Here is a 24,010-nt window from a genome sequence, read left to right on the forward strand (position 1 = left end):
GCGGCCCTGTTTGATTAGAGCTCCGCTGGCCTCTGGCAGACGCACTTATTCATGAGTTTCTCCTTCACTTTTCCTCTTCCCTGGAGAGAATGGAGAGATGCTGCATGTGAGAGAAGGAGAACATCTTACCTCCCGCGGATGCAGATCTCTTTATGGGACCTCCTAACAGCAAGAACACGCTCGATTCAGGAACACAGAGATCGCTCGTAGAGACAATGAAAAAAGGCATTTTCTTTTCCAAATATGTAAGCATAACTTGCTTACTTGTGTTTAATGTGTAAGGAAGTATGTTTGACTAGTAAACAACTAGTACTGATCTTCTGGGAACCTGGCGTGTTTATGGCCTGGAACAAAGAACATTGCACAGTTACAGCTTATTGACAATTTGACAAAAGGCCAAGAACACGGTTAATGCATGTAAGTATGTAACGTGTTAAGCATGAGTTAGGAGGATCTGAAGTCCAACGTTGTCTTCTAAAGTGTGTGCTGATGAAGAAAACATATATTTTAGATGTGACAGAATGATGATGCTACTTGATCATAGAGTGTTGTGTAGAATTGAAATGGTTTGGATTAGGTTCAGACTGACAAACAAAGCATTTCAGGTGTCCATTCACTCTACTCTTGATGTGTAGCTGGCATTTCTTCTCAACCGCCGCATCAACGTGTATTCAGAGACAGATCACATGAAGCTCACTGATACTTGCCATCATAGTTACGCATTAGGCCGACACTGGAATTCAAAGGCATGGCCTAACTGCTTACTGTACGTGAGAAACACTGAATCAAAGTGTCTGGTAAATGTGATGAATTCACATTTGATGGAAGCAATGGAAGGGAACGTTGCTGTTCTTCAGACATCTGTTAACTGTTTCCTCATCTGCACCACTGAGATCAAACTCCATGGGGCTCATCAGTTTGAATAAACCATGTCTACTTTTCATAATCCTCTGAAAGTGCATTGTGTTTTTAATCCATTTCCCTGTGTAATCCAAATCCGCCCTAACTTTTCAGGTCAGACCCGTTCACACTTAACGTACACGGAGTTGCTGTTATTTAAAACTTGCATTTGTGATTTGGTGAAAAAGAATCTGTGCTTTGTCTTACACTAGCAAAGTTATTCATGAGTTTGCACAGAAGCATATTTGGTGTGCTGTCCGAGGGGAGTGCTCGACTGTGATTGTGAGTGCAAGAGTGAGGTGATGGGCTGGCGGACGGATGCTGCAGAACTGTCACGGGACCTTGGAGAGGGACGGCTATACACACGGACCTCCTCTCGCTCTGATTACATGATCATGCTCCTCCCAAACTTTGTTACATGAACTTGTAGAATTGTGGCATGCAAACTGTGTCGCCAACTTCATTTACAGTAGAAACCAAAATCTGCAGTATCTCACAGTATTCTCCTCCTCGTGCACCTCGTGACTTGAGTCTCTACATCGTGAGTCTCTAGTTTGAAGTCATTTGCCTACACGGCCTAGATCGTTTTCAATCTAAGTGTGACGCGAGCATCTGTGGGCTGTGTGCAGTTATTTGTCCGCGTGTTTGTACTATTCTAGCTTTCTCTAATTGTTCGCAAAGCTTTGCACCTCCAAAGCACTTGCAGATGTTTACTGTTGGATGCCTAAAGCATTGTTTCCCTGCAACAAAATCTAAAACGCAAACACATGCACACACATACTAATGTATGGGAAAGGATGCAACCTTCATTAGCTCTAAGTGCTTAGGGCAGATGGTTACGCGTTGGATTATGTTGTCCAAGAATGAATGCACAAATGCACCCATAACATTGGCATAAGCAGCAAATTACTGCTGAAACGTTTGGAGTCATTTGAATTCAATGATATGTTGAAACACTTTTTCGCATCACATTAAAGCGTTCTTTAGAAGTTTAAGAATGCTGTCACAATGAGCACTCCTGAGAAGAAAGAAAACCATGAATTTATCGGCATTTGACATCATGCCTCAATAAAAGACTTTTGTGACTTGTCTCTTAAAACGTGTGAGGAATGAATGTCGCACACCGTATATTCCACGCTGTTTTCAGATTTATATCCGTGCAATAATTGAAAAACCTGAGCAAAGTCAACACACAGTTTCCTCTCATTTCTTCAGGGTTTGTCTGCAGAAAAGATCCTTGTGGCGTAATTGAACGAAACGCAAACTAAACTGCATCTGACTATATGCCAGTAGACGGATGTCTGGATGACATGAAAAGTGACTGGAGATCTAAATCCCTATTTGTTTTACCAGACATGAACATCTAGTGGGAAACACAATGTGAAAAAGCGCTGAGGGCCCACCCCGTATGGCAAAGGAAACTTTCTCTGCTGAGGAAAAATGTGATTTTCCTGTGATGAATGTCTGCTCTTCCTGTAAGAGTAAGTCAGCTGGAAAACAGAGTTTGCCGAAGTCAAAACTTCAATAGAAGTTGGAATATAAACTTTCAGTGTTTTCTTGGCTTTCGACTGTTTGTTCTGTCTGGGGTAAAAAATATCTTACATAGGTTGTAAAATGTGGGAAACTCACAAAAGTGCAGTGTTGTCTGATGAGAACTAGAGTAAACAGCTCGGAATGCATCACTAGTTACTGGTTTAGTTCATCAATGCCTTTTACGTGTAGAGAAGTTGACAGATTGTTTCTCCGGATGGCACTGAGGTCATTTTGGATCATGTGGATGAACGTCAGGTACAAGAGCCTGAGTGTCTATATTCAGCTGTAGTATACTGCATCATGGATTACATTATGTGACTGTGGTAGCAGATAACATCCCAAACCAAAGTGCTGTGGAAGGCACAACACGCATGCTCCTGACATGTAGGAGGTGTGGTGCTCCCCTGGGTCTGGCCTGCATCATGTCCCAGTTCCAGTGTATTATAATACATCATGTTATTGAAAATCTTTGTACTCAATAAATTGATGTTACATTTCTATTGTCTGTCAATAGTAATGAGACTGAAATGTCTAAAGATTGCAATCTCTTTCTATGTACAAAAAAATGACTGAGTGTGGACAGACATCAGAAATACATGTCATTTCATGCATTTATTTAATACTTCTATAGAATTGATGGTCGTTACATGACCAGTATGAAGTACGTAAGAACTGTTTGAACCTTATGCAACAAAACCCCAAAGATGTTGGCAGTATCTGGTAATCTAAGGTCAATTCAGTATACTGACACACAAGTACACAATGTGAAGAAGTATGATGTAAATGTGTAGAGTAGCCATAGATTTATGTCAGTGCGAACTGAAGAGAAAGGACAGTGACAATGAGCGCTGATGGAGCTTACAGGTCCTGACGCAGTCCAGACTCAAGCCTGCGTCCTCATGGGAGCACCCCGACATGTCATGAGCACGTTCACAACCACTGCACTGCGGCTCCAATGAGAAAGTCTCATGCTATCATGAGATGACGGAACAGACGCCTGCTGGGCTCACACAGCTACACAAACTGTTGTCAGGGCAACATGCCAAAAGGTGTCGTCTGGTTTGCATATTACACAATCCTAATTACATTTTTTTGTTTTTGTGAGTCCAAGTAAATATTATATTGTGTGAATGTGTAATTTTACATTTACATTGAGTCATTTAGCAGACGCCTTTATCCAAAGCGACTTACAGATGAGGGAAACAATGGAAGCAATTGGAACAGCATAAGGACAACAAAAAGCATAAGTGCAATAAAAGAAAACGGGTCTCATATAGCCTACCACAGTATAGAGAGATACGTATTTTATTTTATTTTTTTATATAGAAAGAGTAGAAAAGAGATAGAAGTCAGAACTGATCAGTCAGGTGTTGACGGAAGAGATGTGTTTTCAGACGCTTCTTAAAGATGGCCACAGAATCTGCTGATCTTGTAGCAGCGGGCAGATCATTCCACAAATGTGGAACCGACCCTGAGAAGGTACGTGAGAGAGATCTTTTTACCTTTTTGGGATGGCACCACAAGACGTCGTTCGTTTGCAGAGCATAGGGATCTACATAAGTCTGCATTAGCGAATGAAGGTAAGGGGGTGCCAAATCAGTGGTGGTCTTGTAGGCCAGGAGCAGAGTCATGAATTTTATTTGAGCGACTATAGGGAGCCAATGTAACTTAGTGTGACGAGTGACGTGCGCTCTCTTCGGTTCATTGAAGACCACTCTTGCTGCATTCTGGATCATCTGTAGAGGTTTAGTTGTGCAAGCTGGAAGTCCAGCCAGTAGCGCATTGCAATAGTCCAGTCTGGACAGAACAAGAGCCTGGACTAGGACCTGCTCGGATAGGAAAGGTCTAATTTTCCTAACGTTGAAGAGGATGAATCTACAGGACCGGGTGGTGCTGGCAACATGATCAGTGAAGTTAAGCTGATCGTCGATCACCACTCCCAGGTTTCTGGCCGTTCTGTGTAATGGGAAAGTGATTGTTCTGCTTTCAAAAATAATGCAAATTGAAATTCTAAATCAAATCAATATTTGGTGCTTTGAGTTCAAAGCAGCTTTTGTCCAAATTCAGCTTTTTCTCTTCATGTAATCTCAATGATGATGCTGAGATCAGATCTTGGCTGCTCCCTGTACATATATAAATATATAACAAAAAGTTTGGCTCTAATTTCAAAAAGCATCCATTCTGCCGTCTTCAGTTGTTAAAGTGTGGATGACGGCTCTGAGGCCAGAAGGCGATGGGTGTATATGTACCTGTACTCACATTCACAGCCCAGCCCATACTGTGTGCATGAGTGTGTGACATTCTCAAATATGGCTTTATCTGTGAACTGTTGTTCAGTGTGTGTCTATTTCATAATTGTAGTGCGTCTCTGGCATAGCAACATGAGATTGTACAAACCTATAATAAGAAGCATACGAGTCAAGAAGAGAAAATCAACAGCATCCCAAACATGAGTGTCAAGAACGGGTTAATGATCAAAATCCATAACCATTTGAGTGAGTGAGTGTAATAAATCTAAAATTAATCCAGTCAGATGACTTTTCTTTTAAATGAGCATTTTTCATCCGGCTCCTACATTTACTTTCATTGATATCAGATATTTCAGAGCGGGCAGAGAGTGGCATTTAGCGGGTTTTGAAGCAAAATGATTTGAGTGACATGTGGAGAGCATTTCCTCAACATTGTAATCTCATTTTTGACAGGGGCCACCTAGGGCGGTTTGCATCTGAACTCTTCATTTAATCCAATAGAGAATGTGGGTGCATGTTTAATGATTCTTGTTTATCAGAGGTAAAGCATAATTGCAGCCAGTTTTAATAACAAATGTGGCCTTAAATGAGCTGCTGTGAAAGATACTTTCTGTCTAGTAAATGTGGAATAATCAGCACATTCTGAATTGATAGCGTTATTGTGATAGGGATTCGGGGTTGTTTCTCATACAGTATAGGTTGTTGTGAGAGTTCTGCTCTTGGCTCGGGCTTGGCTACTTTCGCTCTGTCCTTGAGATTGTGCAGACACGCAGCAGATAATGTTCTGACACCAGAAACTGAAAACCATCAGGAAATCCTAACAACTCTCTCTCTCTCTCTCTCTCTCTCTCTCTCTCTCTCTCTCTCTCGTCCTTCTCTAATGCTCAGACTTCACTGACCGTTAAATGCATCTGTTCATCCTTACCATTACTCGTCAGAATGGTTTCAGTTTTGTGAACTTTTCAAGTCAGTGCTGTTTGATTTAGGTTATCCACTTTCTCTGAGAAATCACAGCTCTTTGACAAAATGTAAGCGTATACCAATATGAAACGCTGTTGTGTTTAAATATTTTACTACACATCATAATAGCCACTTTATAGTAAGGCTACATGTTACACATAAAATGTAACGCAATCGAAGAACAATAATAATATGTACACACAAGCTGTTCCGTAATAGAGACTGGGACTGGTTGTCTATAAATTTACACTAATGTCTGTGAGCTAAATTCCAGTATCATAATTTTGTAAGAGCTGTTATGTAAACACATGAAGCCAATAAAAGCACACTTGCTTGCATTAAAGCAAATAAAAGCAGAAAGATTTTAACAGAGGTTTTTAGGACATGGATATTTCCTATAAATGTCAGGATGGGGCAAGCTTGTGTTTTGCATGTTGTAATTTAATACAGGTTAGTTATTAATTACATTATCTGTTGCACATAATTGTATTTTTCATCTTAGCTGTTTCATTCATACTTTTAAGCTGTTTAAATTTTTGAAAAGATAACGGGTGTCTTTTCACAAAAGATCATACATGTGTGTCTTTTTCCTGTGCAATAAAGGAGAATTATCCAACATCTCGAATTTGACTACAAATTATTATTATTGCTATTATACTCAAGTCTAAATTACAAATCAATGTTTAATCAGTATTAGACCATATTTACTTATGTTTTTATGAAGTATGACTACCAGTGTGTGAGCGCGCACAATCGCACCGACATCGAACAGCACGCACAAAGCTTCAAACATTTAACTGATATCGGCTTCTTGAGCGAGCTGTCAAATGCTTTAGAAATGTTGGTTGTATTGGGCAGCTGAGGGGTTCATTGTCCTGTTCCCACAGTCTGAGCTTTTGCGCACAAGGTCAAAGATCTCGTGTTACCGAGCGCACATGCGCGCTGCATTTCTGCTCGAGTCAGCACCCCGAGGCCTAAAACTCGCACTCGGCAAATGACAGAACCAAACATAAAGCGCCCCTGAAATCCTTAGAAACCTAAAGCTTAAACGGCTTTTGCCTTCTTTATAAATATATGCATTACATGTCTAAATAGTCTGCATGAACGTGACCGCATCATGCAGGCATTAAGTTTAAAATGTCATTAAAGCGCATCTGCTCTTTCACTTATTAGTAAGAACATGTACAAGACAAGGTCATTGATAAACAGAAATATTGAAATTTACCAAATGAGTGATTAAATGTGACACATAAAAACAACGCAGTGTACCATGATGTTGCATAACTTTGAGACAGGAATTGACGCAGTAAACAAGCGGCTACCGAATCAATGCCATTTCACTGACTTTAATAAGCAAAATAGGAAACCATTTCTCCAAAAAACAGCAAGAACGAAACAGAAACCAGCCTGAATGGAACTCTATTCATTTTCTATTTATATAAACAGATTTGAAAATTGATCCCCTCATTATAATACATGAAATTAACAATGAAAACGACAACAACCCGCTGCTGCAGTAATACGTTTGATTTCAACACAGTTGAATCAGTAACAAACCAAAGAGACTGTTAAATGCATGACTTTTTAACAATAGTTCTTAGATGCAAGCACCATGCTTATCCAATATGATTTGACAGTTTGTTAATTTAATCATTAAAATAAAAACTATGCATCCGGCCAGCAGAACCAGAATCTTGATAAAATAACAGAACGAACAAACAAATAATAATAAAAAAGAACAATAACTTGACACGTATAATTTTCATTTCGAGATTATGCAGAACCTGAATCCCTTATTTTTTACTGACCGGCAGAAAAAAAAACAAAGGAAAACATTTTACATTGAAATGCATGCGTAGTTTTCACATGAGGCAATAATACACAAACCCCTGATTTCGGAAGCCTACACCATCGAGCCGGAGTATAATAACTACACTTTGAAATGTTGCTTTATAAAACTGGCAGCTCGTGTAGCTACTTAAAAAAGGTTAATGCAAGTGTGTCCATCAAAAGTAAAAAGTTACGATCTAGAAGTATTGCTTATAGTATAGAATAGCAATAGGTTATGCAACAGCCTGCGTGAAAAACAGAATTCCTTATTACAACCAGACATATGAGCACCAGTTCAAACGCGTGTTCCTGTTATTTCACGTCTCTGTGCAGTAAACGTCTTCCTTCCAGTACACGATTTCAATAAACAAGCAGAGATAAAAAACGCCAATATTACCACCCCTCAAAAAAGTGCGCTTCTTTTACAAAGTTTGTTGACTTGCTTAAATTCGGTCGAAAGAAAAAAAAGCCCAATGCTGGTAATTCATTCCAAAGCATGAAGCAAAATCTGAAGAAAAAAAAAACACAACTCTTTCGATGTCGGTTTCTAGGTTTGCTGTTGCGTATATTTACAAGTCCAAATAAACCCACATAACACGAGCGACCGGAGAGCCGGGCTCGTGAGCATACCCCCCCCCCCACCCCAAAGAGCTAGAGATCAAAAACATGCTCTCTGTGATACACAATGAACAGAAAAAAAAGAGTGTATAAAATAGAAATTATTATTACCATACATGTCCAGCATGCAGGATTAATATCTTGATGCAGATTTATGTGTTTGTTTTTGTTGATTTTCCCTTTTCTTTTAATATATATATATATATATATATTCATTTATACATCTATAGATAACCAAGCAGGCAATAAACCAATGAGATGTTGCATAAAGTTGCCCCTGTCGCCACACTCGGGTGGGATATTACAGGAGAAGTGTCATGTTTTGCATATTCTGCTGCCCTCAAATCTGTTGTTTTCTCTTTTTTTTAGCCAAGTGGAAAAAAGTCCAACGTTTCTCTCTCTCCGCTTTCGCGACTTCTCCTCAATACAAAAGGCCAGTTCTTTAATTTTCTCTAAGAAAGGGGTACTACAAGCATCTAATCTAGAATTTTCCCTGGAAACAGTCAAAACCGTCTTTTACCTGCCCTGCAAGGTCGGTGGCGATGGTTACATATGCGAGATGATCGTTATTATTTCTTGTGGCTTATTCTGCGAGTATAGATTTTCGCACGCATCGCGGTGATAGTAATGTCTCTCGGGCATAAGGACACTCACATGAAGAACTCTGGAGAGGACGGGTTGTCGCTCGTGGATCCCGCCTCGCGGAAGCCGTTCGCTCCGCTCAACTTCTCGCACTTGAGCTTGTAGGCGTCTCTCTCTCGGGCCAGCCGGTCGATCTCCTGCTTGAGCTGCTCTACCTGGTTGATGAGATGGGTCTTTTCGTTCTCCAGCACGTGCTTCTGCTGCACGCGCTTGAAGCGGCAGGACTGCGCGTAGCCCCTGTTCTTCAGGGTCCGGCGCTTCTGCTTCAGACGGATCACCTCGTCCTTGGTGAAGCCCCGCAGGTGTCGGTTGAGCTCGCGTACGGACATGGACACCAGCTGGTCTTCGGAGAAGCGGTCCTCCACGCTCACGCCGTGGTGACCGTGCTGGCCCGCGTGGGCGTGCGCGTGGTGATGATGATGCCGGTGGTGGAGCTGCTGGTGAGAGCCCGGGGAGGTGGGAGAAGGGCTGTCGGGGTCCTGACTGTTGTTGTGGTGGTGGTGATGGTGGTGGTGACCGTGCGCACCGGGGTGGCCCGGCAGCTCGTCGGGGTGATGAGGGATCCCGCCGTATTGATGGTGGTGGTGATGCTGGTGTTGCTGCGCATGGCCGTGGTGGTGATGCGCGCCCCTGTACCCCTCGAACCCTCCTGCCTGCAGCTGCTGCTGCTGCTGCTGCTGCTGCTGCTGCTGCTGCTGCTGCACGTGAGCTGGCGGAGGGTGCCCGTGGCCCGTGACACCGATCAGTGCCTCCACGGCGTCCTCGGGCGTCAGGCTTAACGTCTGAGGGTCGATCTGCTGCGGGTAGGCGCCGCTGGGCATCCAGTAAAGCTCCTCGAGGTGGTTCTTCTGCTCTGTGGGGCTGAAGCTCGGGGAAGACGGGACAGAGCTGCAAGGCGTGCTGATCGGGGTGGACGACACGGAGCCCTGTGCCTGGAGGCGATTGCACTGACGTACGGTTGAACGCTCGTGCCCCGCCATGGCCTCTTTTTTCACTTCAAATTTCATTAAATCAAAGTCATTGACATATTCCAACGCCAGCGGGCTGGTGGGCAACTCAGGCCCCATGGCGAGTTCCGCGCTCATCGTGTCCCTGCTCTTCGGCAAAGTGTTCACCGGCGTCGCGAAAACCGACTTTTGCCGTTCTTCCGCCTCTCTGAGTGATGAGTCTCCAAACGCGACGCACTCGAGCGCTGTGTCACTCGGCGTATTAAAACAAGCAAGCGAACAAAGTTCCTCGACTAATGTACTGCAAAAGACATTTGCCTCATGCAGAGTTGCAGTCTTTCAAGTCTACTCACGGGACAGGAGCAAGTGAAGCCGTGGTGCGCCTGTAGTACGCGTCCTTTTTTCTCAAAACCATCAAAAAAGGACACAAACGAGTACCGGTGGAGGGCTCCCGTCCCGATCCCGGATACTCCAAAATATGTCCTGCCTAAGCCAGCAAAGCAGCGCTGAAGTGGATGACTGCTGTGTTTTTCCAGCTCTGCACTGCAGAGGACAGAGCTTGCGCACACTTCTGAGTATTCACACTGTAGCGGGACGCCACGCCGCACTATGCTGTTATAGTGTACACGCCGTGTGACGTCAGACGGGGCTGGCGTCCAATCAGATATGGGAAATGTATAATTATGCATATATTTAAAATGTATACATAATGGGTGCGCGTGCGCGCGTGTAGTCAGCTGATGGAATGAAGAAAGGGAGAGTGGTTGCGCTAAAAACCACAGAAAACTCATTTCGTTGTATTTAAAGATTGGTTTTGGAGTTGGAGTTCTTTTTTGAATTCTTCATAAAAATCAAACACCCATCTCCTTCTTTTACAAAGTTTTCCATCATGTAATGCAACTGTTTTTAATATTAATAATAAAGACCAGAAGGAAATAAACATAGAGTAGGCCACCCGCTGAAATTACGACCAAATCTTAAAGTGAGTCTTTGTAACACATCAGAAAGTTTACATAAAAATAAAATAAATCAAGAACAAAGGCATTTAGGAAAAGTTCTGTAATAAAAAGATATGAAATCTCAAATATAACTAGGCCTATTCAAATATTTTGTAGCTGTCGTTATTGCTGCTGGTGCAGTTGTTGATGTTTTTTTTATGAACGAGGAAGCTGAATGATTTTGAAAGTGTGTAATGTCGCTGTATTATTGTTTATTTTTCACACTACGGGCAGAGATGGTATTTGTTGAGAAGTGCACGCGCTGTGGGGTCTCAGTGGAAACGCTGCCCTCATGTGGTGCATCTGACGCGCGCTCATCTCACAGCTGCTGTACAGGACGATGCCAAGATGCGTGAGTTTATCCGTTTACAAATAGGAAGGACTAATGAGAATAAATACATGACTGTTTTACAAATCTGGTCAATTTTAAGTTGCCACTCAAACTTGCAAACAAAGAAAACGTAACATTGTTTAAGAACGAGTCATCTGATCATTAATATTTCATACACTCGTTGGTTCTAGCACATTGATTATCTGTGTAAGACACGGATCCTGTCGACAAACGCATTAAGTAGTATTTATTTAAAAATGTGAAGGATACTACACATATTTCGGTAAATTGCTTTGCAAATAATTATGTTGGTTATTTTCAATACAGATTTTACCTTTTTGAAATCTACATTCGCTCGAAACAGGAAAAGCGATAGACATGAAACGCAGAAAGTGTTATTATGTTATTATTATTATGTTTCTCACACTTTACTCATTATTTCGATTTTCGCTTACACGTTCATTAAAACACAATATTATTAAATCATTTTAAAGATAGTCGTGTTCAATGTATATTTACAATGCGAAAATGTATTAAGCAAAATAAGAATTACATCATAAAAACCTCTTACCAATTCGTCCTTATTAAATGAAATACGTTGGATTGATTAAAAACTTTCGAAAGTATTTTATTTATATAATATCCTATTAAAGTAATTTCAACACACATTTCTGTCTAAACTATTTTTCGCATCACTAAATAGTCTACACTGCATATATAGGCTGACACTGATACACAGATAACAAGAATTACACTTCCAGAATAGCATGTCCTTTGCGTGCGTACCCAAGGACCACCTCAAGCGACGAGTCGTGTTCAGTCCGACAGCACCGGGCCTGTCTCGCGCGTTACCGGGCCCGTTATTACCGTGCACTCATGCTGCTGTTGCTGCTTTCTCGCTCTCTCTAACGGAGAGATGTTAAAAACTCTCATGTCAGCAGCATATTGGTGGTTAATGATCTATTAAGCGATCCTCTTGCTTATGGACAGAGGAAAAACTGTTGATGCACGCTTATTTGGCCTAATGAGATTCCCATCCTACGATTTTTATAAATCAGCTCTGAAATGTTTCATAGTGCACTGCAGATGTTGAGAGATCGCGCGTGCACTGCGTGTCCCGGGCCCGCTCTGGATTTGGAAAACACGCTGCTTCAGTGCCATCTCATAATCTTCAAAGGATACGAGCATTTAGACGTGGACATGATGATAAGTATAACATTTACTGCTCACTGTTTGCTCATTATAATGAATCACAACGCTCGATCGGAGTAGGCTATGCGTCTCTGCTGCTTTTTCAATTCATATGATGACCTCGATGCTTCCTAAAAGCAAAAGAAAAGGCACGTGCAATATTTTTCAATGATTAACGAAAAAGTTATTTTAATCAGCCATTTCTTCCTTACTGGAACAAAGAGAGAGAGAGAGAGAGAGAGAGAGAGTAAGTTTGTACATATTGTATGTCTTTTGTTAAATGTGCAATGCTTTGGCAATTTTGTAAGAACGCGCAATCATGCCAATAAAGTATCTTGAAATTGAAAATCGAAATTGTGAGTGTGTGTGTGCGTGCGTGCGTGCGTGCGTGCGTGCGTGCGTGTGTGTGTGTGTGTGAGAGAGAGAGAGAGCGAGTCGTGTCCTTACCTCTTGTCATTCGCCTGTTGAAATTTCAGACTTATTTTGCCGACTTATTTTTATATAATTTCATTTCAATAAGCATTTATGTGTCATGTTTTTTGTTATGCTGTTTTACTTGTACTGTTTTTATTTAATGTTTACACATTATTATATTTTAGCACAGAATCATTTATTGACCAGATCAGAAAAAATGTTTTTTTAATTGCGCTTATGCAGGTAGGCTACATTTTTTTTCAATTTAACTGCATGTACACAAGGTCCTTGGGATACAACTTTGTTCCCAAAATGTACAACATTTCGTTTTGTACCTGTTGAGGAACTAAAAGAAACGCTGGAGGGTACCACCCAAGTGACAGCTTGTACCTTTTAAGAAAATAGAGAGCTATTGTTTGCCGAAAAGAATCATATTTAGACGTGTGTTAAAGTAAAGAGTAAAGAAGACAGAAGAAGGGAGAGGTGAGGGTCGATCACAATAAAGCGCGGTAAACTTTCAGAAAGGCATCATTTGCAGCATGAACAGCAGACAAATTTACAGGAGTATGACGCCCCTAGTGGCGACATGTGCAGACACAGCTGTGCGGAGAGCAGCACATCAAGCCCTGAGACTTCTCTAAGCTTCTGCTTTAACGAAATATGCAAGCAAGCAAACAAATAGGCCTATATATATTACATATTTGCTGAAACACATCGTGTGAGCTAATTCTTTAACATTAGACTTTTGTTGTTTGAAAGTTTTTTGTGTGAGACATTACAATGTTTGTTTTTATTTTAAACGTGTTTATATTGATGATAGCGTATATCTGTTAGGCTATTATTTCATTTAGATAAATTGTAATATTAGGCCAATTAAATGTCATTGTAGTTTACAATTGTTGGTTATTGTATGTTACGAGATCACTGTTTTGATCAATTATTATAATTATTATTTCTCCTTAAAGAAAGAAAGTTTTAAATTCTAGCATTTGGCAAATAACGCGCGAATAAATAATATAATAAAAACAATAATAATAATAATAGGCAAATAATAATAAATAAAAATCATTCAAATGTCTTGTAAACCAAGAGCTTAAACATCTTTATATTAAGTTCAGTGAATGTTTTGTAGGCCTATTAAGCGCCGCCAATTAATATAGGTTTGACACAGAATTCTGTTTTATCAGAAAAATCATCAACCCGTTATCATCCATCATCACTTTATTATTAATACACATCATTATCATTACAAACGGACGGCAAAGGCAAAAGGATGTCAATTGTAAGGGGGGCTAATAAATTAAGTTATTTTGAATTCTGCTTGTATTTTTGTGTGTGTAATCCGATGGACTCCCAGTCGTTTTAACTTTATTTTAAATGTTGGAAATAGATCTGTGGGCTATAATAGATGCTGAAGAATTTGGACTAAATATCGAGTGAATTGTGAAGTGTGTCCATCACCCCACAGAATGTTGGTAAAGCGAGGGAAATTCAAAACTATATGTCTTATGTAAATAACTGTGAGCTGCTCGGCGGATGAGCAGAACAGGAGGAGACGTGCAAAAAAAGGTTGCTAAAAATCATTAATCTTGCGGGGATCTGTCACGGCACGCCGGCGACACAAAGAGGGTCCAGAGAGCGGGAGCAGTGAAGTCAGTGACCCGCTGCCAATTGCTTGTGAAAAGCCCACCAGCCTTTAATAGACTTTTGCTGATCCGACACTTGTTTGCGGGCCGGCACAAAGGGCCGATGTGAGCACATGACAGCAGCCCGCAGGCCCCGAGCTCCACTCCTGCCCCGTGATGAATGACCCTGAGCCCGGGAGAGAGAGATGGTGGCCAGAGACGAGCTGGGGGAGCAGGCAACCATGAGTTTTGGAAAGACTGGACAGGCCTACAAATGAAAAAGACGCCATGCTGATTATTATGATTATTATTACTTTGTTTGTTGAATGGATGGCAGCGTTGCGCTAATCTCATGAAGTATCTGCCCACTATATGAAAAGAGGCAGGGCGATTTAGCTAATGCATTTCATTCTTCCTTCACATACCCCTTCCTCCATTAATAGCTACATGTTTAAATAATGAAAGCATGATAGATAAACACACACACGCACTTGCGTGAATAAGCAGTGTATGCCAGTCTACAGTCTCCGTCATGTCATGATAATAAGGAAGATGTTTTCTGTTCTTAACAGGTTTAGTGATGGATAGTTATAGTTGTGTATCATGTAAAATCACTGCTTATGAAAAAACGCGAACTTTTCCCACATGTAGCCTAATATCTGTTTAAAACACATCCGTGGTGACAACAGCAATTTACACTAGATGTAATGTTTCCACATAAACGCACCTCTCTTTCTCTCTCTACCCTTCTGCAGGCCACTGACAGATAGAGTACAGCAGTCCCCAGGAACTGTGAGCAACGGTAAGTGATCTCATTCATAACCGCGTAGGCTATTTCACGCGCATGACAGAATTATACGCGGCGTATTTATTTTATCACACACAAAAACAACATCACACGTCAAACGCACTTCACCAAACCGTTACAAATCTTTTGTGCATTCAGAACAAACCTGTTTACAATTGAAATGAGGATGATAAGAAAAATAAAGAGGTGAGTGTGTGGTGGGGGGGGGGTGGCTTGTACTGTAAATAAATCTGTTTGGGAATTGGGGGTGCACAGATGAAATATGGAGCTCAGGATGTAGAGCAATGTGAAAAACTAGGGAACGCGAGGGAATAACAAATCTTCCCACGTAGCTCCCCGGAAAAAGAAATACGCGGCTCTATAAGAGCCATCCATCTGGGATACGAATCACAGCAAAGACGTTCCCTGAGCTCCCCTCCTCTCTCCCCTGCCTCCTCACCCAGCGCTCTTACTTCTCTTCATTTATTCCCTCATTTTTATTTGCATTTGTTTATTTATTTGTTTGTTTGTCAAATCAAATGGAAACTGCCGGTGGGAGGGTCGGGGTTGTTTATTGGTTTTATAAATGAAATGTGATTTTTCTCTCGCTTAAATGGTTTCAGTGATGATGGGGAAGGTGCGCGCGCGCGCGCGTGTTGCTCTAAGTAATGACCGCACACAAGGGATTTTATAAAGCAGTGCCACCCGTGACCATTTAAAGGTCTTGCTGCTGTATTGGATTGAAATACATGCTTCATAAAGCCAAAGCCTGACACACACATTAGTATTCGCCATCACTTTAGGTCAGAGGGACATTAAACATCTGTCAGGAACAGCAAGGAAAGGGAATGTAGGGGGTTTTCAGTTGCATATTTACCCAGAAATCATTGCAGACAAGATTCCTCTATTATAAATCTGCTTGTGTGCTGCGAGTCTCTTCTCCATAAGCACAGCAGGCCTTTACTTTGCCCAAATATCACAGCATGTCCGTGTTTGTTTAAAAGCTGAATGAATAAATACATGTCATTGTCAATATGATTTATGGTCAGCATAATGTTACTTGAATAAAATGATTTGATTATTATTCAACAAAATATTCAGGACGAAAGGCTTTTTCCTACTAATGCATTTTCCTCTTACAGTGATGCTGAGGATGAGGAAGAATTTGTGATTCTCTTTAAGAGCTCAAAGTGTTTTCATCTATTCTCGATTGCAGTTTTTACAGTTGTATATTGTGTTTGTAATTCTAGAGAAGGCTTGACTGAGGTCTGAATCCAAAGTTCCTCTGTGATCTGATCTTCGTGTCATTCTTTGAACTGCTCTTTAGATGTTTTCTGTCCTGTCTCGTGCTTCTCTCCTGCTTTGATACAGATAAATGAAGACAGTGAGGATGCAAGTCTATTTGTAGTTATATAAGAACTGCAGTTTTTTTAATAGATACTGAGTATTCAACACGCTCCACGTGGTTAATTTTTAGCGGATTTTTTTATATTGTAAGGGACACGGCCGTCGGACAGAATATGGAAGACCACTCCAGCAGCGAGGAACCATAAAGGTGATCGTTTTCATTTTAAACTATAATGTTCTTGGTCCTTTTTGTGTTTTATTGCTCCTAAAGGCAAAACGCATATTTTTCACTGTATAGGTTGATGTCTCCAACCGTATGCCATCAAGACCCATGCATGCGTACCGTATAATAATAAGTAACCGTATCGTATGTGTGAAAGGGTTGCTGGTTCATGAAAGAATCCTGTCTGTTTGCCAGTGGTTTTAGTTTGGTGAAAGTGCTGCTCCCTGAATCAATTGGCATGGAAGTGTATTAGCCATTTTTGTTTGTAAATAGGTGATGTATTACACCCATATCTGCTGTGGTGAATGTTTCGAAGAAATTTCCTCTCCTTTATCAACGGCTGAAGTAAACCATGTATCACTGCCAGCCCTGCCCACGTGCCACATAAATTAAATGCGTTTCCATTTGCGCTCCCACCAGCACGTCACCATTGTGACTCTTTCCATGTTCCTTCCAATATCATCCCTACAACCTGCATTAAAGTAAACCATAACAATTCATCTCTGAACTCTGTCTGTGCTCTTTGAACTTGACCCCCTTCTCTTTCTCTCCTCTTATGGATGTGTAAATCTCACAGCCCATATAAACACGTCCGGGCTGTATTTCACCTGTAAATTAAAAGACTTTTATGACAATAATTGTCTCTCATGATGGTAGCAAACATTTCATTTTGATCATAACCTGTATTTCCATAACTTGAATTAATTAAAATATTGATGTAGGGGATTCTGTAAGACTGTAGATTTTCACATGGTGATTGCAGTAGCTGTTCCCTTCTGTCGGTCTCTCGACGTTGTGTCGAGCCGACAGATGGGGTTCGCTCTTGAGAACCTATCAACTTCTGACTAGTTTAGAAAAGGCCAATGAAATATGCATGCCGGACTCCGCCCCCGGATATCCGGGTATAAAAGGGAGACGGCGTGCTGCATTCATTCACCTTTTGTTCTTCGGAGCCTTCACACTGATCGACTTCGAGACTTCAAACTCTACGCCGAATTACTGCTGGAATCTTACGACGTGGTGCAGCGGACGGTCCCTTCCTGCAGTGACTTCCCCTGGGCATCTCGGCAGTGCCAGGAGTGTTCGAGTGTTTTTTTCCAAAAGAGCAAATTTCTCCAGCGTGGCATGTCCCGCTGTTCTCATGGGTGCAACACACTCATCGAGGAGGGGGACGCTGTACGCTGGGGCAGACGTTGTTGGTCCTGCCCGCACTGCAGGAGGTTGAGCCACCTGGGGGGCTCGACCTAGACTCCCGTCCAAAGCATGCAGAGTCTCGGTATCTCCGGTGTCGAGAGCTTACATTGCTGCGGGCCAAGCTGCCTCCTCTCTTCACGCTATGGCTCCTGCCAGGCCAAGGCGTTGAGAGAGCTCCACGAGGGTAAGACCGACCCAGCGCTTATGCATTTACTCCGCGCCACCACCAACCTCGCTCTATGGGCGACCGAAGGTGACCGCGCGGTCGGGCGATGTCCACACTTGTGGTCCATGAGAGACACCTCTGGCCGAACCTTGCACAGATGAGTAACGCTGAGAAGGTCCGCCTTCTCGACGCAACCATCTCGCAAAGGGGGGGGGGCTGTTTGGTGATACTGTTGAGCCGCAGTTCTCGACAGTAAAGAAGCAGACAGAGGATATCAAGCATATCCTCCCTCGCCGCGACTCGGCCGCCTCGGCCGTCGAGTCCCGTGCACCATCTGCTTCCCAGCAGCCCTGGTCCTCTTCGACGCCCTCCGGCTCTGGTGCCCCCCACTCAGGCGGCCCCCCCGGGAAGGGCCATCGAAGAGGAGACCATCGCCCCATCAGCAGCCGCGGCGAAAGCAGAAGCGGCCCTCATGGGAGGACCCCAGGGAGATCGAGAATGTCATCGGGCCCGACACCAGCCATTCCATCGCTGGGTGGTCGATCCGGGACGGTTCCTGCCCCGTCCCAACAGCCCACTCTCTTAAGAGTTTCTTCTCTCTCTGGGTGTTTATCACAGCCGCTCTCACCCTCTACACGACGGTGTTCTGCAACTCGACGTTGCGTCACGGCGAGACCCAATGTCGAGGATAATCAGTAGCCCTCAGCACTCTCAAACGACAGTGCGTTGTGCTACATAATCGCCAGGCAGGGAAGCAGCAGAGCCGATCTCCTCCCCGCGGCCTCCCCGGGGCCTCCACATGGCAAGGGATCCGCAATGCTCGCCATTGAACCACCCCCTGGGAGGTCGATGAAGCAGATCATACCCCTAACCCCTGTCTCGGTCCCTGGGAACCTGACTAGAGCGCCCAAACCATCAGGGTGGCTACGATCCGTCTCGGCTACGCGATACAACTTACCAGATGCCCGCTCAAGTTCAGGACATCCTTTCAACCTCAGTCAGAGGTTAGGATGCTCCTGTGCTTCGGGCCAGGGTCACCACCCCTCTGGCAAGCAATCGTGCTCGTCCCTCTAGCCGGGATGTTCAAAGGGTTTTGCAGCCCGTACTTCATCGTCCCCAAAAGGGGGGGTGGCTAGATCTGCGTACCCTGAACAGGCACCTACTCAAGCTGCCGTTCAGGATGCTTATGCAGAAGCACATCCTGGCGTCTACCAGATGCCAAGATTGGTTCATGGTAATCGACCTGAAGGACGCTTACTTTCATGTCTCACTTTCGAGGGCGGGCATATCAGTACAGAGTCCTCCCTTTCGGTCTGTCCTTGTCCCCACGAGTCTTCACGGAGATCGGGGGAGCCGCCCTCCCCTCGAGGAGAGAGGTGTGCGGGTACTAACTATCTCGACGACTGGCTCATCTGGGCACACTCACGAGATCTGTTGTGTACACACAGGGACCTAGTGCTCCGGCACCTAGATCGGTTGGGACCACAGGTCAGCTGAGAAAAGAGCAAGCTCTCCCCTGTGCAGAGCATCCTCTTTCTCGGTATGGAACTCGACTCTGTCCCCATAACAGCGTGACTGACTCAGAGCGCGGTCAGTCAGTGTTGAACTTCCTGAAGCACTTCAGGCAGTCAGCGGTCCCCCTGAAACAATTCAGAGGCTCCTGGGCACATGGCATCCTCGGTGGGGGTGGTCCCCCTCGGGTTGATGCACATGCGACCGCCCCAACACTGGCTACAGAGTCGGGTTCCCTGGAGAGCGTGGCACACCGGCAGCAGGTGTATGGTCATCACGCCTCTCTGCTGACGCACCCCAACCCCCTGGTCTTCAATGACCTTTTTTGGTGGACAGGATCCCCCTAGAGCAGCAAGGCAAGTCGTGTGAAGACAGTTGCCTCCCTGCAGGGGTGGGGTGTCGTGTGCAACGGACACGCAGTGTCGGGGCGGTGGAAGAGCCCCCGCCTGCGTTGGCATATCAACTGCCTAGAGTTGTTGGCTGTGCTACTTGCACTGAAGAGGCTGCAGCCTCTCGTGCAGGGCGAGCACGTGCTGGTCCGGTCAGACAGCACAACTGCCGTGGAGTATATCAATCGACAGGGTGGCATTCGCTCACGGCAGCTAACACAACTCACCCGACGCCTCCTCCTGTGGAGTCAGCAGGTGATCAGCTCCCTGCAAGCCACAAATATCCCAGGAGACCTGAACCAGACAGCCGACGAGCTCTATCGTCAGTCGACGCCTCACAGAGAGTGGCGACTCCATCCCCGCACAGTCCGGCTCATATGGGAGCAGTTCGGCCAGGCACAGGGGGACCTGTTGCCTCCCCGGACTCCTCCCATTACCCGCTTTGGTACTCCCTGACCGAGGGACCCCTCGGCACGGATACCTTAGTGCACAGCTGGCCGCGGGGAAAGCGGAAGTATGCCTTCCCCCCAGTGAGCCTCATTGCACAGGTCTTGTGCAAGGCCAGGGAAGAGGAGCATCAAGTGGTACTAGTTGCGCCCTAATGGCCCAACCGGACTTGGTTCTCGGAGCTAAGGCTCTTGACAACAACTCCCCCCTGGCCGATCCCCCTGGCGAAGGACCCCCTTTCCCAGGGGAAGGGGCACGTTATGGCATACCAGGCAGACCCCTGGAACTTCCATGTTTGGACGGGACGAGGAGATCCTGAGTGGCCCACCCCCGGGGGTTGGGACACCACTCAGACTAGGGCCTCGGCCACTAGGCGGCTATACGCCCATAAGTGGCACCTCTTCTCGTCCTGGTGCTCTTCTCGAAGAGAAGGCCCACGGAGTTGCTCGATCGGGAATGTGCTGTCCCTTCCTCAAAAGAGACTGGAGAGTAACCTCTCCCCGCTCCACACTGGGAGTGTACGTAGCCACCACGACCGCTCATCACGACCCAGTTGCTGGGAAACCTCTGGGACAGCACAACCTGTTCATTAGGTTCCTAAGGTGGCGCGAGAAGGCTACCGCCTCATTCGCGCTCCGTACCCTCTTGCGACCTAGGTGGCGGGCCTCAAGAGCCCCCCCCCCCTTTCGAGCCCCTCGGAGCTGCCGCTCTTTCTCACCTCACAATAAAGACGGCTCTCCTGATGGCGCTCACCTCCAAGAGGGTAGGGGACCTACAAGCACCCTCTGTGTCCACAGATTGCCTACTGTAGAACTCTGGCCCGGTGATTCTCACATTATCCTGAGACCCTGGCCTGGATACGTCCCCAAAGTTCCCACCACTACCCCGAGAGACCAGGTGGTGAACCTGCAGGCGCTCCCCACCAGGGAGGAAGACCCAACCCTGTCCGAGTTGTGTCCAGTATGCGCACTGCGCCTCTAATTGGACCGTACGCAGAGCTTTAGAAGCTCTGAGCAGCTCTTGTCTGTTCTGAAAGTCAGCAGAAGGGAAGGGCTGTTTCCAAACAGAGGTGACGCACTGGATAGTGGATGCCATCGCTACGGCATACCGATATCAAGATCGCCCCTGCCCATTAGGAGTGAGGCACACTCCTCATGGGCACTGGCTCAGGGCGCCTCTCTGGCAGAGCAACACCTTCGCGAGGTTCTAATACCTATGCGTGGAACCGGTGTCAGCCCGCGTCCTGCAGGGCAACGTGTAGGACCGGCAGCCGGTAGGGCGTACGCCTGCGAAAGCCCTTCCCCCTTCCTCTAGGGGGATCAGCGGCTATTACTCCTCCCTTCTTTCCCCACTGGGTAAAGAACAGGCATTCCATCCATCACTAAGCACCCTCCTGGGGGCAGGCTGGGCAGAGCAGCCCTGCCTCCTTAGGCCGGGGAACAGTTGAGTTATCTACCACATAGCTCTAACCGGACCTAGTGCTCCAGACGTGGTAACCCCCCCCCCTCCGTGAGCGGTTCCGTCTGATGCATCCTCATGAATGGTTCCCACCTCGGCAACCCATGACCTCCCTAGGTGGACCTCCACCTTGCGGTTAACTCCTTCAGTCCGCACGTTTTCTCATGAGTTCTCCCCTGATGGTGAGACCATGTGGTGTCTGCACTAATTCCTCTCTATGGTAGGACAGTGCTCTCTGTAGCGTTTTTCCCCCAGGGGGAAATAATGCTTACCCAGTGGCCCTTACGGTGCCGGGTGGCTTCTCGCTGATAGAGAATCAAGGCCTCCGCCCATGACGGCCGGTGGCAGGGGCTTCCCACCTTTTTCCAAAAAGCTCTGGGACCCCATACCTCTCTACTGGACAGTTACAATTTCGCGCTAGCGCTCACGTCTGACTCGCCCAGGCCAGTCAGCGTGTCTCCGCTAGAGATTGTGATGCAGCACAGCGCTGTGGCGCTTTCCATAGGAACCCCATCTGTCGGATCGACACAACGTCGAGAGACCGACAGGAAGGGAACGTCTTGGTTACGTATGTAACCTCAGTTCCCTGATGGAGGGAACGAGACGTTGTGTCCTTCTTGCCACAAAGCAGGCAGCCCGCCGCAGCGGTCGAGGGATGCTCAGGCTCCTCAGACCAAAAGGTGAATGAATGCAGCACGCCGTCTCCCTTTTATACCCGGATATCCGGGGGCGGAGTCCGGCATGCAAATTTCATTCGCCAATTTCATTGGCCTTTACTAAACTAGTCAGAAGTTGATAGGTTCTCAAGAGCGAACCCCATCTGTCGGCTCGACACAACGTCTCGTTCCCTCCATCAGGGAACTGAGGTTACATCCGTAACCAAGACGTTCTGAATAAGAAACTGTGCTCAATGTATGCTTACAACAAAATGTGACCCAGTCTGTGAAATCCAGACTAAAGTCTCAAAATCGAATAATCAACAAGCATCAAAGTTCAACCATTAAGTAAGGGATAATCCACAGCTAGCCATGCGTTAAAGGGTTTTAATGCAAGACGTGGAGGCCAAGAACCACCCGACACGAAACAATTTATACACGGTTAGCTGTGGATTATCCCGCCTATAACACGGTCATTTGCCAAGATAAAGCTGTTATTGAGGTTTCTAGTGTAATTTTTGATGAAACAGGTGATCGCCAGTTCATTTGAAATGTAATCAAACTGAATAGAGCTACCTGTGAGTAAAAGGGTTTTAATACACACCTTCCAGCCAATCAGAATCCAGTATTCCAACAGTCCATTGAATCATTTCACTATGAACTATTCAAGTTTTGACATGGCATTCCTCAATCAAAGTTCTGTTTTCACACAATTTTCTTGACATTATTCAGGACGATTTTATGTAGAAGACGGTAAATCATAAAGAAAATGACTTCCCAGGCACGGGGTCACACATTGTGAATCAAAGCGCAGTCCTGTGTGAATGTCATATCATCTCGACAGGAGAGAGAGAAAAAGAGGTCATAAGATCTTCAGCGTGAGACACCTGCGAAAGGACACGTAGCCTAGTGTTAATGGACTTCACTTATCACCTGTAGCTCACGCGGGCGCGAGGTCATAACATACAAACCTCTCTCTTAAAAACCAGCAATCTTGAAAAATTACCAACATTCCAACTAGGGGTCATAAACAGGGCTAATTATTGTGAGAGCGCAATTATAAAAAAAGTGCAGGTAGGAGTGGACGTTTCTGCGAGTGATTTACTGACAAGGAGCACATTATTAAACACAGGTCCAATCTTTTTCTGATCAACCCAATCTGTGAAGAGCAGCACAAATGAGCGCGGGGTTTAAGGCATGCCGCCAAACACCAGTGGAATGACGAGTGCAAATGGTGATGTGTGATTCATTTAAATATTCTCCTCCCATAAATATAGCATCTATACAAAATCAGTACGGTCAGTCGCATAAACAACTGTGTCCAAATCATGTTTCACATAAGTGTGTCACCATGAAATGTACGTACAGTACATAGTCCCCACCCAGATCTGGAAAACCTCTGCTGTGTAAAAACATCTGCTAAACATCTTAGAAAGAGCTGTTGTACATCCATTCTAAATCATACACATCTTACAGTCGTCTTCTAGAGGTCTATATGGCATCTGACAGCAGTCGTCTCAGAGATGTAGGGCAGATGAGCAAACAGCATTGCCAGATGTCTTCCAGATGAAAATGTACATGTGCTATCAGGGT

At 44.9% G+C, this 24,010-nt stretch overlaps 1 protein-coding gene across 1 annotated transcript; it reads right to left on the minus strand.

The window, feature by feature from the left end:
- Window positions 1–6,972: 6,972 nt before the first annotated feature.
- On the minus strand, window positions 6,973–10,279 carry mafba (MAF bZIP transcription factor Ba). Its single transcript, XM_057319068.1, has one exon. The coding sequence runs from the start codon at window positions 9,815–9,817 to the stop codon at window positions 8,741–8,743; it is 1,077 nt and encodes a 358-aa protein (XP_057175051.1). The 5' UTR covers window positions 9,818–10,279; the 3' UTR covers window positions 6,973–8,740.
- Between the last annotated feature and the right edge of the window lie 13,731 nt (window positions 10,280–24,010).

The sequence above is a fragment of the Triplophysa rosa genome, linkage group LG21 (genome assembly GCF_024868665.1).
Source record: "Triplophysa rosa linkage group LG21, Trosa_1v2, whole genome shotgun sequence".
Lineage (NCBI taxonomy): Eukaryota > Metazoa > Chordata > Actinopteri > Cypriniformes > Nemacheilidae > Triplophysa > Triplophysa rosa.

Bases quoted from the DNA above. Each gene is read 5' to 3' on its own strand.
- mafba (XM_057319068.1), bottom strand. From the start codon at position 9,817: ATGAGCGCGGAACTCGCCATGGGGCCTGAGTTGCCCACCAGCCCGCTG.